At 33.4% G+C, this 16,255-nt stretch overlaps 2 protein-coding genes and 1 pseudogene across 2 annotated transcripts; 1 reads left to right on the top strand and 2 right to left on the bottom strand.

Moving 5' to 3' along the window:
- Positions 1–1,255: 1,255 nt before the first annotated feature.
- Positions 1,256–2,137, top strand: LOC123917392 (histone H3.2). Its single transcript, XM_045969092.1, has one exon. The coding sequence runs from the start codon at positions 1,578–1,580 to the stop codon at positions 1,986–1,988; it is 411 nt and encodes a 136-aa protein (XP_045825048.1). The 5' UTR covers positions 1,256–1,577; the 3' UTR covers positions 1,989–2,137.
- A 4,103-nt stretch (positions 2,138–6,240) lies between these two features.
- Positions 6,241–6,895, bottom strand: LOC123915752 (histone H3.2). The gene has a single exon (XM_045966975.1). The coding sequence runs from the start codon at positions 6,823–6,825 to the stop codon at positions 6,415–6,417; it is 411 nt and encodes a 136-aa protein (XP_045822931.1). The 5' UTR covers positions 6,826–6,895; the 3' UTR covers positions 6,241–6,414.
- Positions 6,896–11,787: 4,892 nt separating this feature from the next.
- On the bottom strand, positions 11,788–15,209 carry LOC123918801 (annotated as a pseudogene).
- Between the last annotated feature and the right edge of the window lie 1,046 nt (positions 15,210–16,255).

Raw genomic sequence — 16,255 nt, 5'->3', positions numbered from 1 at the left:
TATCTTTAATTTTCGTTTTTAGTATGCTTAACAATTATTATGGGGCACTGTTTACCATCACCCAAAAACTTAAAATGATCTAATTGTTAGCCAAAAAATTTGAAGATCTGACTGTTACAAATGCGAAACTTAAAGGACTACTAGATGCATTTAGCATTTTATATAAGCATAGTTGGTTCTGGGTGGATATCAATGTCCCGATTATTCCTCCCCACCATCTTTTGAAATCGAGAAAAACCCGAACTCAAAATCGGTCAATTCAGATTCTTCCGTTTTATTTTAAAGTAAACCACAAAATAGATCCCTGATTAGGTCGCTATTACGAAATTATTTACAAACCAATACAAAAAGGTAAAAAAGAAGGAAAAAAAAAACCTGTGATACCTTAAAAGAAACAAACTATGAAGTTCAAAACTTTCGCAACCAACCAATCCATGTGATGGGGTTGACCAGACCCGACATAATTTTGACATAACTGCCAATATATAGAACAACAAAATTTCAGATGTAGCAATAAAATTTACATAACCATTTAAAAACTGATATGTTATGTCCGTCATCCGAACAAGCTGCAGGTATAAATGGTTGAAATTTATCTAAATTAAAAAGCTGCGACTTTTACTAATTTAACAAATTTTTAGCACAAAATCGACCAAACCCGACCAATGCTCCAACCTATTATATGGTTTATTATCGTAACATTTTAACAGCAAAATTGTACTTATGAGAAAAATACATTTTACCGTAACATTTAAGAGCAAAATTTACATAACCATTTTACCTAAAATTCTCCTCTATAAGACTACATGTAATGGATGTATTGAAAAATATTTTCAACTATTAAATATATGCAATATTGAATATATGCAATGGGGTGATGAAATAGTCGTTGAAAAACACGTGGATAAAATTGAGTTGAAGGTGTTCAACTGTTGAAATGATAAGTGGGTGGGGGAGAGAGTAAGTCCCCTTCTTACACTTGGAAACATGTTATTGATTGATGTGATTTTTAGATTTTTATCTCATCCTAATTATTTGCGGTTAATTATTTCATAATAAATTTATTTTTTCACCAAAATTTATCATTTTTTTTTGTCTATAAATAGAGATTTGATTCATTTTATTTAGATACCAAAAAAAAATAAATTTCGTTTTAATTTTTCTATTTAGCCTTCATTTCGGTGAAATTAAAAAATGCAAAAAAAAAAATAGAAAAGACAAAAGCCAAAAATGTGAAAGTGAAAAACACAAGTTTGATGGCGCCAAACCAAAAAGTTAGAGCGGAAGTGGTAAAACACAAAAGTAAAACAGAAGAGGCTAAACTTGAAAAGTAGGATCCGTGCGCTATCTTCTAAGCCAATCGCAACCGTTAGATTGACACTCACGCGGATCGATCCGAAAACCAAAACTCAAAGACTTCCCTCTCAAATTTCATTTCATTTTTCAATTCACGCGTTCAAATTCAAACACCACTCTCTCTATATAAAACCCCCTTTTCATATCTCAACAATTCACACCCAAATCACATTCAACAATTCAATTACACTAAAATCAATCTTCCAGAACCTTCTCTCTCCATGGCACGTACCAAGCAAACCGCTCGCAAATCCACCGGTGGCAAGGCTCCCCGGAAGCAACTTGCAACAAAAGCCGCTCGGAAATCAGCTCCGGCAACCGGCGGAGTGAAGAAGCCACACAGATTCAGACCAGGAACCGTTGCATTGAGAGAGATCCGAAAGTATCAGAAGAGCACTGAGCTTCTGATCCGAAAACTTCCATTCCAACGTCTTGTTCGTGAAATCGCTCAAGATTTCAAAACAGATCTGAGATTCCAGAGCAGTGCCGTTTCGGCTCTTCAAGAAGCTGCTGAAGCTTACTTGGTTGGACTCTTTGAAGATACTAATCTTTGTGCTATTCATGCTAAGAGAGTTACCATCATGCCTAAGGATATTCAGCTTGCAAGAAGAATCAGAGGAGAGAGGGCTTAGGGTTATATATATCTTTGTGCCAATTTCAATTCCTAAATATTTTGTTAACCCTAGAATCAGATTGCTAGTACAAGCTTCTATGTGTGAATCTTTAACTTTAGTTGTATTACTATTTGAATTTGAATGTTAATCAATGAGTTTGCTAGTAATTTCTGTGTTTACATTTTCATTAGATTTGTTTGAATTTTCAAGATGAATGATGCAATATAATTTAATAAAGAGAACAGGTTTAAATTTGAAGTTAAGATAATTTCAATTGCTTTATTAATCATTTAGCAACAATGGTTTTGATTTACTGATTTGAACTCAAGCTCTCTTAAGAGAAAGGAAATTTTGTTACTGTTGACACATGAATCTTTGCTATTAACCAGCTAACAACTTTATTGTTCTAATCTTGATGACATTCTAAGTGAAATCATTGAGAAGTATTAGAAATCTGATATGTTGCTGGAACCACTTCGGTTTGGACCGAATGAGAGGTAGAACTGTTTGTGACTGACTGCAGGTTCTTGATTGTCTGTGATAACAGGTTGAGGACTATTTGTGGCAGGGAGGGCAGTAGGTTCGGCAGGAATGTCACTTTGTAATTGTAATTGTAATATAGGAGGAATGATGGTGTGGACAGAGGTGTCCTTAGTTGAACTAGGTGAGAATTGTTGGAATGAAGGAAGGGCTTAAGGATTGAAATGGGAAACTGTTCTCAATAAAATTAACATGTCTTGACACAATCTATTGGTCGTAGGCTCAAGGCATGGAGGCATATGAATGCATATTGAGAGGTGGAGTAGCAAAGGAAAATACAAGGGAGTAGTTATCTAACTTATCTTGGTTAGAGTTTGTTCTTTGTATTGGGACTCAACCATGGAAAACACAAACAACCGAATCAAGGGTCTTGGCCCTACGTTGGGGGCTATATATACTTAACCTATCATCATTTTTAAGGTACGTATTTTTCCAGCATTGAAAATCTCTGCTTCACTCTCACTAACTTTAGCGTCAGAGCACCTGCAGGTACACAACCCCATCCGCTTCAATAGGGGCTTTCAAGAGCTAAACGCCGGCGCGGTCGCACGTTCTGATCAGGTACAATCAGGTGGTAAAAGTAAAGGACCAAAGTTGGGAAGGTAATTTCTAGAAGAGCTTGCGATTATCTATTTTGAAGCAGATATATACCGATCAAGTAAAAGATCATTTTCCAAATAGATAAAATAAACATCTGTTGTGGTTTCCGTAGGTTCATTTTTATTCGTTCCACCTAGTTCACATTTTCATTCAACCATGGGTTAAAGTTTTTAATCAAGTTATTTGCTAAAATATGTTATGACACTACTCATGTTGAGAACATGTTTCATATTTTGATTTGGCTAATTAAGTTAGGTCATTCTTATGGAATTGGCAGACCATGCATGTTATATCATCAAAATCCAATTTTATTTGCATGTTTGATTCCATGTTGCTTGAACAGGTGCTACATTATTATTTTGCATCAAAATGACATCAAAATGCAAAAATGTACCCTTAATTGCATCCACAATCTCGCATACTGACATTTCGTTTCTGCAAAAACGAGTGCATTCCTTACCTCCGGGCACGAAACGCAGTGTGCGTCAAAGCCAATCTATAACCTTGTAGGCAAACGTTGATACATCAATTGCCACGTAAAAACTATAACCTTTAACGGACCCAAGCTATCCCAAAGATTCTTCATTGTTCCGGAAGGAAATTTGCACTAAGAAAGCTATACCCCAACAGTGGAAGTTTGACTTATTACGCAGTTCGGTTGATTCGACATTGCGTGTAACCTTGGAAAAACTTCAGAGAGATTGTTCGTTCCCAACCAAATAACACAACAGTGGAAGTTGGTGAGTAAACATACTCTTATGTAAGCTATAACTCAACACTCAACAGTAGAGTTGAAATAACTCTAATATAGCATTGAGGTTATGCCACGACCAACAACTCTACTACACTGGCATATACCAATACCGTATTATAGAATACTATAAAGTGAATTGAAAGTCTCTACTTGTCATACATATCAATGATATCATGCTTTGTCGTGTGCATTTTCCTGTGTCATTGGCATTACATTTGAGCCATATTTGAAGCCTTATCTAAAGCTATGTTTAGTTTTTGCTTAGCATCTTCGTAGCTATGTCTTTTATTTCGGTCACTTTGGCTGTATAAGGATGATGAATCATGAAATTTCTTCCAATTCTATTATAAGCATCAGATGTTTTTACCCTTCCAGTGCCATGGTTCATGAAATTTCTTCCTTAGTAACCTTAGTTACAATGTTTTTTTGAAGAAACTAAATTAATTCACCCAAATTGACACCAGAGATAATCAAACCCGAGACTTTAAAGAGAAGTACACTCCCATGTCCCAAGTCAATACCATCAAACCAACCCAAGTGAATTTAGATACAATAATGTTATATTTGTGAGTGAATTTCAAATCAATAGAATCATATCATATTCATATGATACAAGATAAGCTAAGCTAAGAATAAGATGACCAAGGATCAAGCATACAACATATGTTGAAACTATTAGTTGGAAAAATCATAACAAAAATGGGAAGAATGTGAAGCAAAATCAAATACACAACCTTAGTCCATTAATTCACTAAGTATGTGTTTGGTTGAGCGGCGACTAGAATTGATTCTGACAAAATTGAGTTTGATAGAATTGATTTTGGTTAAAAGTGAGTTTAAAAGAATTGATTTATGTTTGGATATATCAATGCAAAAGTGATTCTCAATATATGATGTTGTTTGGGTAATTTGAATCAAAATTACTTTTAAACGTGTAAATTACCAAAAGAGTCTTTTAAAATATATAAAATCATAACTAATAACGTAACTTTTATAAGAAAACTAATAATGTAATATATATTATATAAAATAAATCACAATATCTCTATCAAAAAAAGTAAATCACAATATTAATTAAAAAGTTGTTAAAAAATTTGAAGGGCAACTTCAGTCCAATATTAAAAACAAAACCCACAGAGACAATTAAAAAAACAGATCCCATAGTAAAAAACAAAACATATTTACTTGACAAAAAAAATCCATATTCATCATTATCCTTTTCTCCAGAATTTATTTTAAAACAAAAACTCATATTCATCATTATCATTTTCTCCGAAACCTGCAACACATTCAGTTTCCCTTTCTACTATTTCTCCTTCCTCTTTCCATAGCACTTCTATTCTTCTCCACTGTCAAATCTCATCTCCCTTTCCTCTCAACATATATACCCATCAATTTTTCTACAGTATAGGGAGACAAAATTTGTATTGTTATTCAGAAGGCAAAATTGTTGTGGATTTTGGAAGGCAGAGGCAACATGCAGTGAGTGAAATTGACAATTTGGGTGTTGAATAATGAATTGAGTTCTTGTAAGGGGAATAGAAATAAAGGGCAATAAAGGAATAAAAGGAAGAATCCAAACTGGAAAATGAAGAATTGATTTTGGGTCACCGCAGAAGCTAGGATTTCTTGCTTCTGGTAGAATTGATTCTAGGAGACAAAATCAATTTTAAAAGAGAAAACCAAACACGCATCAAGAAGAGAAGAATCACGTCTGTGGGTCCAAACGTGGGTTTAGAGTGCGGAAACGCGGAACCAAACACACGCTAAAATAGTTTAGGGTATGAATTCTATGTAACATAATTAGAGATAGCAATTGGCGTCCATGGGTGCGGGTTTGACATTTACCAAACTCACACCCGAAATCATCACCCAAACCCAAAGACTATTCGGGTGGCAAAACAACACCCACACCCATTGGGTTCGGATTTTTTCCACCCAAACCCGCAGCACATTTGAAAATAATTTGCAAATTTAAGAAATTAAATTCCAACATAGACTTTGAATTAAATTACAACTAAAATTAAGATCTTCCAAGGAAATTCAAACATAGATTTTCAAGAAATTAAATTACAACTAAAATTTATGGTCTTTCAAGAAAATTGAGGGAGACTATGGGGATAATTAGGTAATTATAAAATATTTCCGGTGAGTGTATAGGTTTCGGGTGTGGGTTTGACTGATACCAAATTCACACCCATATTATCGGATGTCACCCAAACTCAAACCCAGTCAAATCGAGTTTCACCCGTTGACTTGAATTTGAGTTCGGGTGAGACTCTCGAATTTGAGTTTTTTTGCCATCCCTAAACATAATAACATTCAAATTCAAACAACTCTATTGAAACTTCAAAGTAAAAATACACATGTCACTATAGTGAAATATCAAATTCATTGATTAACATTCAATTTCAAATAGTGTTACAACTAGATCTTGACATTCACAGATAAAACTAGTACTAGCTAACTAATTCTAGGGTTACGAAAATGACAATTTGGGAATTGAAACTGAAGTAGATAACAATAACAATAATAATAATAATAATAAACCTAAGCCCTCTCTCCTCTAATTCTTCTTGCAAGCTGAATGTCCTTAGGCATGATGGTAACTCTCTTAGCATGAATAGCACAAAGATTTGTATCTTCAAAGAGTCCAACCAAGTAAGCTTCAGCAGCTTCTTGAAGAGCCGAAACGGCACTGCTCTGGAATCTCAGATCTGTTTTGAAATCTTGAGCGATTTCACGAACAAGACGTTGGAATGGAAGTTTCCGGATCAGAAGCTCAGTACTCTTCTGATACTTTCGGATCTCTCTTAAAGCAACGGTTCCTGGTCTGAATCTGTGTGGCTTCTTCACTCCGCCGGTTGCCGGAGCTGATTTCCGAGCGGCTTTTGTTGCAAGTTGCTTCCGGGGAGCCTTGCCACCGGTGGATTTGCGAGCAGTTTGCTTGGTACGTGCCATGGAAAGAAGGTTCTGGAAGATTGATTTTAGTGTAATTGAATTGTTGAATGTGACTTGGGTGTGAATTGTTGATGTGTGAAAAAGGGGTTTTATAGATAGAGGGGTTTGAATTTGAACGCGTAAATTGAAAAATGAAATGAAATTTGAGAGGGAAGTGTTTGAGTTTTGGTTTTCGGATCGATCCGCGTGAGTGTCAATCTAACGGTTGCGATTGGCTTAGAAGATAGCGCACGGATCCTACTTTTCAAGTTTAGCCTCTTCTATTTTATTTGTGTTTTCACACTTTCCGCTCTAACTTTTTAGGTTTGGCGCCATTAAGTTTTGGTTTTTTAACTCATTTGATAATTACGGAAAATACTTGTATAGGAACAAATACAAATGAGTAGTGTTAGACACACTCACATCAAGTAAAAAAAATTAAAGATAAAGTAATTAAAGTGATATAAATTGATGTGACAAATTTATTTTTTCTTTTATTTTTTTGATTTGTGTGAGTGTGCCTAAAATTTGTGCTTAACTAGTTGTGCCTATCTAGGACTTTCTCTGATAATTACTAGTATAGTATACTAGTATTTTTTAGGTCTAATTGCATATTTAATCTCTTATGTTTATTTTATGTTTTAAATTGATCCTTATATTTAAAAAGTTTTAAGTTGGTCCTTTATGTTATTGATTTCAACATAAGTTGGTCATTTTCATTAAATTTTGAGTTAATTTTTTCTAACTTTTTGTTAAATTTTGAGTTAATTTCTTCTAAAACTTTCACATAGTACTCTCCTAAGTGATCCACGTACGCAAATTCATTAGACAGGTCGACGATTTAAACAAAAATTTGACGAAAATGATCAAATTGAAACTTTTTAAACATAAATGACAAAATTAAAACCTAAAATAAACATAAGAGACAAAATATACAATTAAGCCTATTTTCTACCAGTATTTTCTATAGTCTGTATTTATTTATTTTTATATAAGAATCGTCTATAATATATTTTTAAATTTCTTTATTACTTCTGGTAGTATTGACTTAAGACCTAAGAATATTTTTCTCCTTAAAATCTCAGATTCAAATATCTTTGGTGTCACTTTGCGTGGCTAATTTAGCTTCTTAAAAAAAAACTTTATTACTAGTATTTTTTAATTTCTATGTCATTTTCAAAATTTAATATGATGTTAATTATTATAATTTTATCACTAACATTTATAAGTTTTTATTTAACAAAAGAGAGACATACAAATACATTGGGATTTGGGGTGAATGAATGTTGAAATTACGCATACGACTTATGAGTCTGGATCCGTTGACACCATGTGTCAACAATTATTTTGACATTAAATCTAAACCGTATATTATTTTTAATCCGACGGTCCATAAATATTCTTTTCTATCAAATTTAGCGCCAACATACATTAAAAGTGTACTGGCCAACAATATTAGCATCGAAGTTGAGATATATCTAAGATAACATGTTTTCAATTTTACACAATGATACTCGAGCTATAGTGTATTTCAGACCTCTTTGTATAAAATATGGGTCGATGATCAAAGATTCCAAATTAGGCCTTTTGACCCCAAACTTTTGAGCTAAAATAATGTTGTTTTTTTTTCACTACCCGTATTCGGTCCACTAGACCGCCTAATCTAATTCGGGAATTAATTGTGACATCAAGTAATTTCAGTCCCGTCATAATCGCAGAACCATAGTCCTTTGTACCAAATTTAGCGCCAATTATGACTCGACCGACGCTTCTCAATAACTCTACGATGAATATAAATTTATCGTCTGATTAAAAGTTTATATCACATAGATAATCCATATAATTTTTTAGAAAAATTGAAAATAATTTGATGTGTCATTGAGACCCATCAAAATTAACAATTTACTTATTTTTATTAAATATGTTAATTTTGATAGGTCTCACTAACATATTAAATGATTTTCAATTTTTCTAAAAATTTGTATCGATCAAAGTGGTGCACCATCGACCACTTGATCAACTTGTTCATATTCCTTCCCATTTCATTCCCGCTGAATTAACAGTACCTCCTCCCTCCCAAAATCTCCCTCCAAGTGTTGAAACCCTAAAACCTTCTCACCTTCACACCAAAACCCCCCTAATCATCATTTTGATGTATGAAACACATGTGAGTTCAATCAAAGATAAAATGCCCGATTCCGCTTCAATCGAAGACCTAATTGTACAGCATCTACAATAATCGAATCAGTGCACAACAATAACAATGCAGCAAATCTTCCATCTCGTTGCCAGCAACGAATTAGTTCCTCTTGCTTCAATCGAAGGTTCAAATTCCCTCTTCTCCTATCCAATTTTTTTATTCTCATTGCTATATTTAAGTTACATTATCACACTCCCTTCGTTTGCTATATGTTTTACTTTTTTCATATGAGTTATACTGGTTGAATTAAAGTTCAAAATATGAGTACCTTTACATGAGTCAATTTTCTTAGTATTGCATAACAATTTTAGCAGTACTTTCCTTAATCTTCTACATTATCGCACAGTATCCTTACTTTTTCATTTATTTATCCCTAACACTGTTAAATCTTAATCATGTACTGATCTTGTCCTATCTAATTCAAGATGGAATCTAATTGGTCATATATAAAATATATGGAATCTAATCCACTTGCGTCTTTTATTGAAAATAAGTTACAAGTCTACTAAGCTTGCCTTTTTCTTTTAACAACACTAAGCTACACTTTAAGCCACAAACCAATTGCTGAATACTAGGAATCTTGCTGAGTGGAAAATAATTACAGCTGCTAATTATTGCCGCATTTGAGTTGGAGTTTTTATTATTTCCTTCTATCTCTTCTATTATGCATCCAACCTTTCAGTTTACCTGGTTTTCTTTCCGCTTCAACTGATTCAACCTTGAATCGGTCTTTAGGTTATTTGAGCGGTTTAAAACAGTTGAGCCATGATTTAGAGGTCTTGCTGACTCGATATCTAATTCAATTTATAAAAGATAGATATAGTTTCCAACTTCCAATATAAGAACCTCAAAATCGAGGTTGTCAAAATTGAGAGTCTAAGCAAACTCGTTCTGCCTATGTGAAATCGACTTGTAAACTCGTTTCGTATGAGTTTGCCCAATATTAAAATAATATATACATGACATATATACTTACACAATACAATAAATGCATTAATAGTTCAAATTTGTAAATCAGTTATAAAGTAAAGCACTGATATGAATAAAAGTAAACAAAATAAATAAGAAATGAAACCAAGTGTAAAAACTGAGATGGAAATAAAGATGAAAAACACTGTTAAAAACTCGCTGCGAGTTTACCCGATTTTCTTTGTGAGTCCAACCGAGTAAACTCAATTTCAATTTTTAGTTTGCTAAAATTTGTGTTTACAGCTGACTCAACTCGAAATTGACACCTAGACTCGTGGAATCGTATTTGCGTGGAATAGATTCCACGAGCTAACTCGTGATTTTAGCAACCTTGCTCACAATTTTCTTTAATTATAAATTGTCTATAATGCCCTGTTTCTCCTATGAGGGCACATATAATAAGCTTAGCTTAAGCAAATAAATATTCAGCCGCCCGGGATAGAGTATCGTTAGTTGTTGGTAATCAATCTCCTTTGTGTGAGTACTATATAGTACTGTAGTATGTTACAACATTACCCTTTTAGACAGTATACTTAATTATTGAATTAGTGGTTTCTATCTAAGCTTCCATTAAAAGTATATATGCTCTATTGACTGGATAAAGTACACCACTTTGTAATAATGTTTTTTTAATTTCTTTCCTCCTAGCTAGTTACAGCACTCTAGTGGTTCATTACATGACACTTGATGTGAACAAATGTTTTAAAACCTGGATTCAAGTGGTTGGGTGTTTTATTTGACTGCTCCTTATTATTATTTGTTCAATTCAATAATTAATTTTGTTAATTTGAAGTTTTTTTTTTTTGTTAAGAGAGAGCATCACATTTCAATCTTTTTTTCTTTGAATAAACATAAACATGCCAAACTTCAATACTTACCTCAGTAACTTTAACAAAAATGTGAAATTAATTAACCACTATAACTGATTAACTACTATAGTTTGACAGTGTTAAAGTTATTAGTAGAAAATTCCCAACTGAGTACAGAATTTTTTTCTTTTCTTATAAAAAACCAAACTTTTTCTTTTCAATTCTCAACATACTTATAGGAGGTAAAACTTTTATTTTTTAAAATAAGGAGGTAAAACTTGAATTGATATAAAGACTTTTTTCTTTTCCAGACATTTTTACTCAATCGTGTTAATTAATGTTTCCAAAACCACGTTTGAGTGATTGTATTTGTGGCAAACATATGCTTAGATTTGTTCCTGTACCAATAAATTTTGTAGCCTGTGCCATTCAAAATATTCTAATGCCAATTTAGTTGTGTGCTATCTATTATCTTTGCATTACTCTAAGTGCGTATAAATTGGCGGTGAGACTGTCAAAATTACAGGTTTTTTTTTGTAAAAATTACGCTTTGTAGCTTCAATAATTATTGGTGTCATTGTGATTTTGCCAAACTCACTAGTCATTCAAACATACACTAAACTTATTTTGTCATTTTGGTACCTAATTTTTCCTTCACCGTGACTCTTTGTGACTCAAACATCCTAGGATAGGGTGTTTTACATTTTGCTTAATTCAAGTAATAAAATTATTTGGCCTATAAAACAGTTTTAATACTAACATATTATCAAAGTCACTGATGATGACTTGCACTTTAAATTTGAATGATAGCTATCCCTTTATTCTTTGTTAAAATAAAAAACAATCCCTCTATTCTTATCCTAAAATTTTCTAAGAATCACCCACTTGGATTATAATTAAATCTCACTTAATTGACTGTTAAAACAATAACTTGATTTGAAAATCCATTTAATTTTGTTTCAAAGCACTTATATTATCAGTTCAAATAATTACTTAACTGCAGAATATTGTTGAAAAGAAATTGAACTCAAAATTTTAACTAATGTATATTTACATTTGAGGTCAAACTAAAGCAACTAAAAGGCTCAAACTGTAATGAACATTAATCAGCTTGCTTCCCTATAGTTACGTACAAAAGCTTCAGCGACTAGTGGCTGAATCCTAATAATAGTTTCTGGCACTGACAACATAGGTGGTGCTTCCGACTCAACAATCTTTCGACAAGTCTCAAGGAGACACTGCCTGCACTTGGGGCACGATGAGTGTGCCTTTAGCCATTTGTCAATGCAACGAACATGAAAACCATGGTTGCATTTAGGCAAAATGCGCACCTTTTCACCCTTTGTGAATTCTGAGAGACATATCATACACTCTGTGTCCAAACTTGGTAGTTTCAACTCAGTTGAGTAGCTCACTTTGGGAAATGTCTTGAGAGCTTTCTTCTTGATTCCTTTGTTGATCAATTGAGGCGAAGAACTGACACTCGAACTCGAAGAAGAGTCGTTGTTGACGGCTACGTTTGAAAACCTTAAGGCACACCTTATGATAGAGTTCAACGCAAGTGAGCAAATAAGTGCACACAATAGGACTGCTAGTATCATCACAACATTTGCATCAAATTCACGTATTCCGAAATATGAATTGGTTGAATTATGGTTCTGTTTTAGAATAGGGGAATTGGTTAGTGATTGATGATCAATTGGGCCTTGGATGAGAAACCTTCTTGTGTGGGATTCAACAAGAAGCTCATGGACAAGTTGTGAAGTAAAGGAAGTAGAAGCATACATGTTGTTTTGTTGGGGAACTTAATGAGTTAATTAGTTAATTAGAGAGGTTGAGGGTTGTTGTTATATTATACTAGATAAGGGACTATATATAGGGAAGTTTAGATGGTAGAATTGATATTGTATCTGTCTTTTGTTAAAGTTTGAATTAACTATTATTAGCATTTGGTGCCTAGTTGCTAGTTAATTATAATATTCTTTAGGGGTATGCCTGTTTAATTTTTTTATATATCTTTTTGCTCCACTGATCACTATGTCTTTTTGTACATTATTTAATTTAATTTAATTTAATCTGGCTTTATAATCAAGTAGGTCCCATTTAAATTCCACTTTATGGCAAGCAGAATATGGCGGGTGGCAACTGGATTTCATAAATCATACATACTATATTGGTAGATATCATAGTAGATTGATGTTTCCCGCTAAACAAAGGACCCAACATGCTCATAAAGGAATAGTAAAGAGATGAGTTATTGATACTAAAAAAAGGACTTAATTCAATGTCTCATCTTTTGGGTCCCTACGAGAAAAAAAAATATTAATAGCGCCAAGTGGAAATGTCTGCAATGGCCCACGCGAAAGCGTTTAGGAAAAGTTCATTGTTTTTTCTAAGCTTGCAATGTCCTTTTGGTACTCGTGTAATGCGAGAAGTTGAAGTTCAAAACATTAACATCAGCCATCAACTTATGGCCCTTGGATTATGAACTAGTATTAACCACTTTCACATTACAAAAGCAAAAAGTGAAAGAAAACAGGAAAATAAATTAAGTATCTTTTCTCTTGATTTCCATATGTCATTGTTGGTGATGATATCTTTTCAACTAAATATACAGTAGTAATATAATATTAAAAAGATATTAATTTCATTCAATATCTGTGTAAAAAGTTTTACACGATCACCACTGTTTGATATTGTTAGATATGTTTTTTTACTTCACGGCTATAGTATTCTCGGACTGATGTTATTGCTTATTGTTTGTTTTGTTACTTGTTCAGTAAAAAACCAAGTTGGCTTCTGGAGCTGACATCTTTACTAGAAAAGGATTTAAAGCATGGAGAAAGGTCAATGTTGGAAAGAGTTGCTCTTTTCTTAATCATATTGGAGAAAGTCCTTATTCATCTCGCAATAATGCATTGAAAGCTTCTCAAGACTTGTTTGATCAATCTATGCACATCCAACATGTCAATTTTTGTAAAGAGTTCCAATCTAATCAGCAAAAATAGACTTCGTATCAAGAGCTCTATTGATTCAATTTATTGGCTCATGCTTCAAGCTTGTGCTTTTGGAGGTCATGCATGGTGAATCACTAGGATAAAAAAATAGAGGTAACTTTATTTAAATTATCCAACTCTTGGCATCAGGCTGACACTTTGAAACGAGCTGGAGATACTCGTTGCCAATCCCCTTACATTTTGGCTAAGCTTCGCCACTGCTCTTTCTATAAGCGCTGTCAAAAGCTACGTTTTAATAGCGCTTAAAGCAAATAAGTGTTTTCAAAAGTTATCTTATGATAACACTTATTTAAAGAAGCGCTCTCATGGGTCATAGATTTGGATCCTCTAAAGTGACTAAAATGCAAAGTGAGAAAATCAAAGGTTATTTTGATAATCTCATTGATAATGATGTGCACTTTAAATTTTGATAATATGCAGTAACCCCTTTATTCTTTGTTAGTAAAATAAAGACCAATACCTTTATTCTTATCACAAAATTTATCAAGAATCTCTCACTTGGATTATAATTTTCATAAAATCACTTGATTTGAAAATCTATTTAAATTATTAATGCATTTATTATATTACTGGTTCAAATAATTACTGCAAAATGTTGTTGAAAAAAATTTGCACTCAATTTTAACTAATGTATATTTACATTTGGGGTCAAGCTAAAGCAACTAAATATAATGAACATTTATCTGCTTTCTTCCCTATAGTTACGTTCAAAAACTTCATGCTCTAGTGGTTGAATCCTAATAATAGTCTCTGGCACTGGCACTGGCAACATAGATGGTGCTTCCGACGCAACAATCTTTCGACATGTCTCAAGGAGGCACTGTCTGCACTTGGGGCATGACGAGTGTGCCTTTAGCCATTTGTCAATGCAACGGACATGGAAACCGTGATTGCATTTAGGCAAAATCCGCACCTTTTCACCCTTTGTGAATTCTGATAGACATATCACACACTCTGTATCCAAACTTGGTAGTTTTAACTCAGTTGAGTAGCTCACCGTAGGAAATGTCTTGAGAGCTTTTTTCTTGATTCCTTTGTTGACCAATTGAGTCGAAGAATTGGCACTCGGACTCGAAGAAGAGTCGTTGTTGATGACTACGTTTGAAAACCTTAAGGCACACCTTATGATAGAGTTCAACGCAAGTGAGCAAATAAGAGCACACAATAGGACTGCTAGTATCATCACAACATTTGCATCAAATTTGCGAATTCCAAAATACGAGTCTGTTGAATTATGGTTGTTTGTTAAAACATGGGAGTTGGTTAGTGATTGATGATCAACTGGGTCTTGAAAGAGTAACCTTCTTGTGTTAGATTCCACAAGAAGCTCATGGACGAGTTGTGTAGTAAAGGAAGTAGAAGCATACATGTTTTTTGTTAGGGAACTTGATGAGTTAGTTAGTTAGAGCTTTTGAGGGTTTTTGTTATATTATCCTTGACATGGGGACTAGACTATATATAAGGAAGTTAATATGGTAGAATTGATAGGGTATCCATCTGTCTTTTATTAAAGTTTGAATTAACTATTATTAGTATAATAGTATTTGGTTCCTAGCTAGTTGCTAGTTAATTACTACAATATTCTTTAGGGGTATGCCTATTTTTTATTTTTTTTATATATGTCTTTTTGCTCCACTGATTGGTTTTTGTATGTGGAATTTTTGCTCCACTGATCACTATGTCTTTTTGTACATTACTTAATTTAATCTGGCTTTATAATCAAGTATGGTGCATTATAATTCCACTTTGTGCGAAGCAGAATGTGGCGGGTGGCAACTGGATTTCACAAATCATATCATCATGATTCATATATATTAGTAGATATAATATAATGGAAGATTGTTGTTTGCCGTAAACATGAACCTAGTTATGAGTAGTTGGTCTAGTAGTGGTTGACGTTGGACTTGGTAGGAAAGATTACAGTTCGATCTTCCGTAATTGCAATCGGATGGAGGCTGAAACCATTTGATGCCAGAACTGACCTCTGAACCAGATTAGACGGTTTAGTGGGTCGAATACATGTGGTATAAACTAAACAAGAAAAGAAAAAGGACCTAGTGAGTTCATAAAGGAATAGTAATTAAAGAGATAAGTTGATAATACAAAAATATTTTCCATGGTTAAAGACTTAGAAGGACTTAATTCAATATCTCATCTTTTGGGTCCCAATGAGAGAAAGAAATGGAGCCAAGTGGACAAGTTTGTAATGTGCCCCTATTGCTTTTTGTTCTTTTGGTACTCGTGTAACTCGACAAAGTTGTGGTTCAAAACATTAACATAGGCCATCAAATTATGGCCATTGGATTATGAACTGGTAGTATACTAGTATTAACCACTTCCACGTTACAAAAGCAAAAGTGAAAGAAAATAGTATAGGAAAATAAATTATCTTTCCTCTTGATTTCCATATATGTCATTGTTTGAGGATACCTGATCCACTAAACATATAGTAGTAA

Source organism: Trifolium pratense, linkage group LG3, assembly GCF_020283565.1.
Source record: "Trifolium pratense cultivar HEN17-A07 linkage group LG3, ARS_RC_1.1, whole genome shotgun sequence".
Lineage (NCBI taxonomy): Eukaryota > Viridiplantae > Streptophyta > Magnoliopsida > Fabales > Fabaceae > Trifolium > Trifolium pratense.
This window is presented reverse-complemented; position numbering and strand designations above follow the sequence as displayed.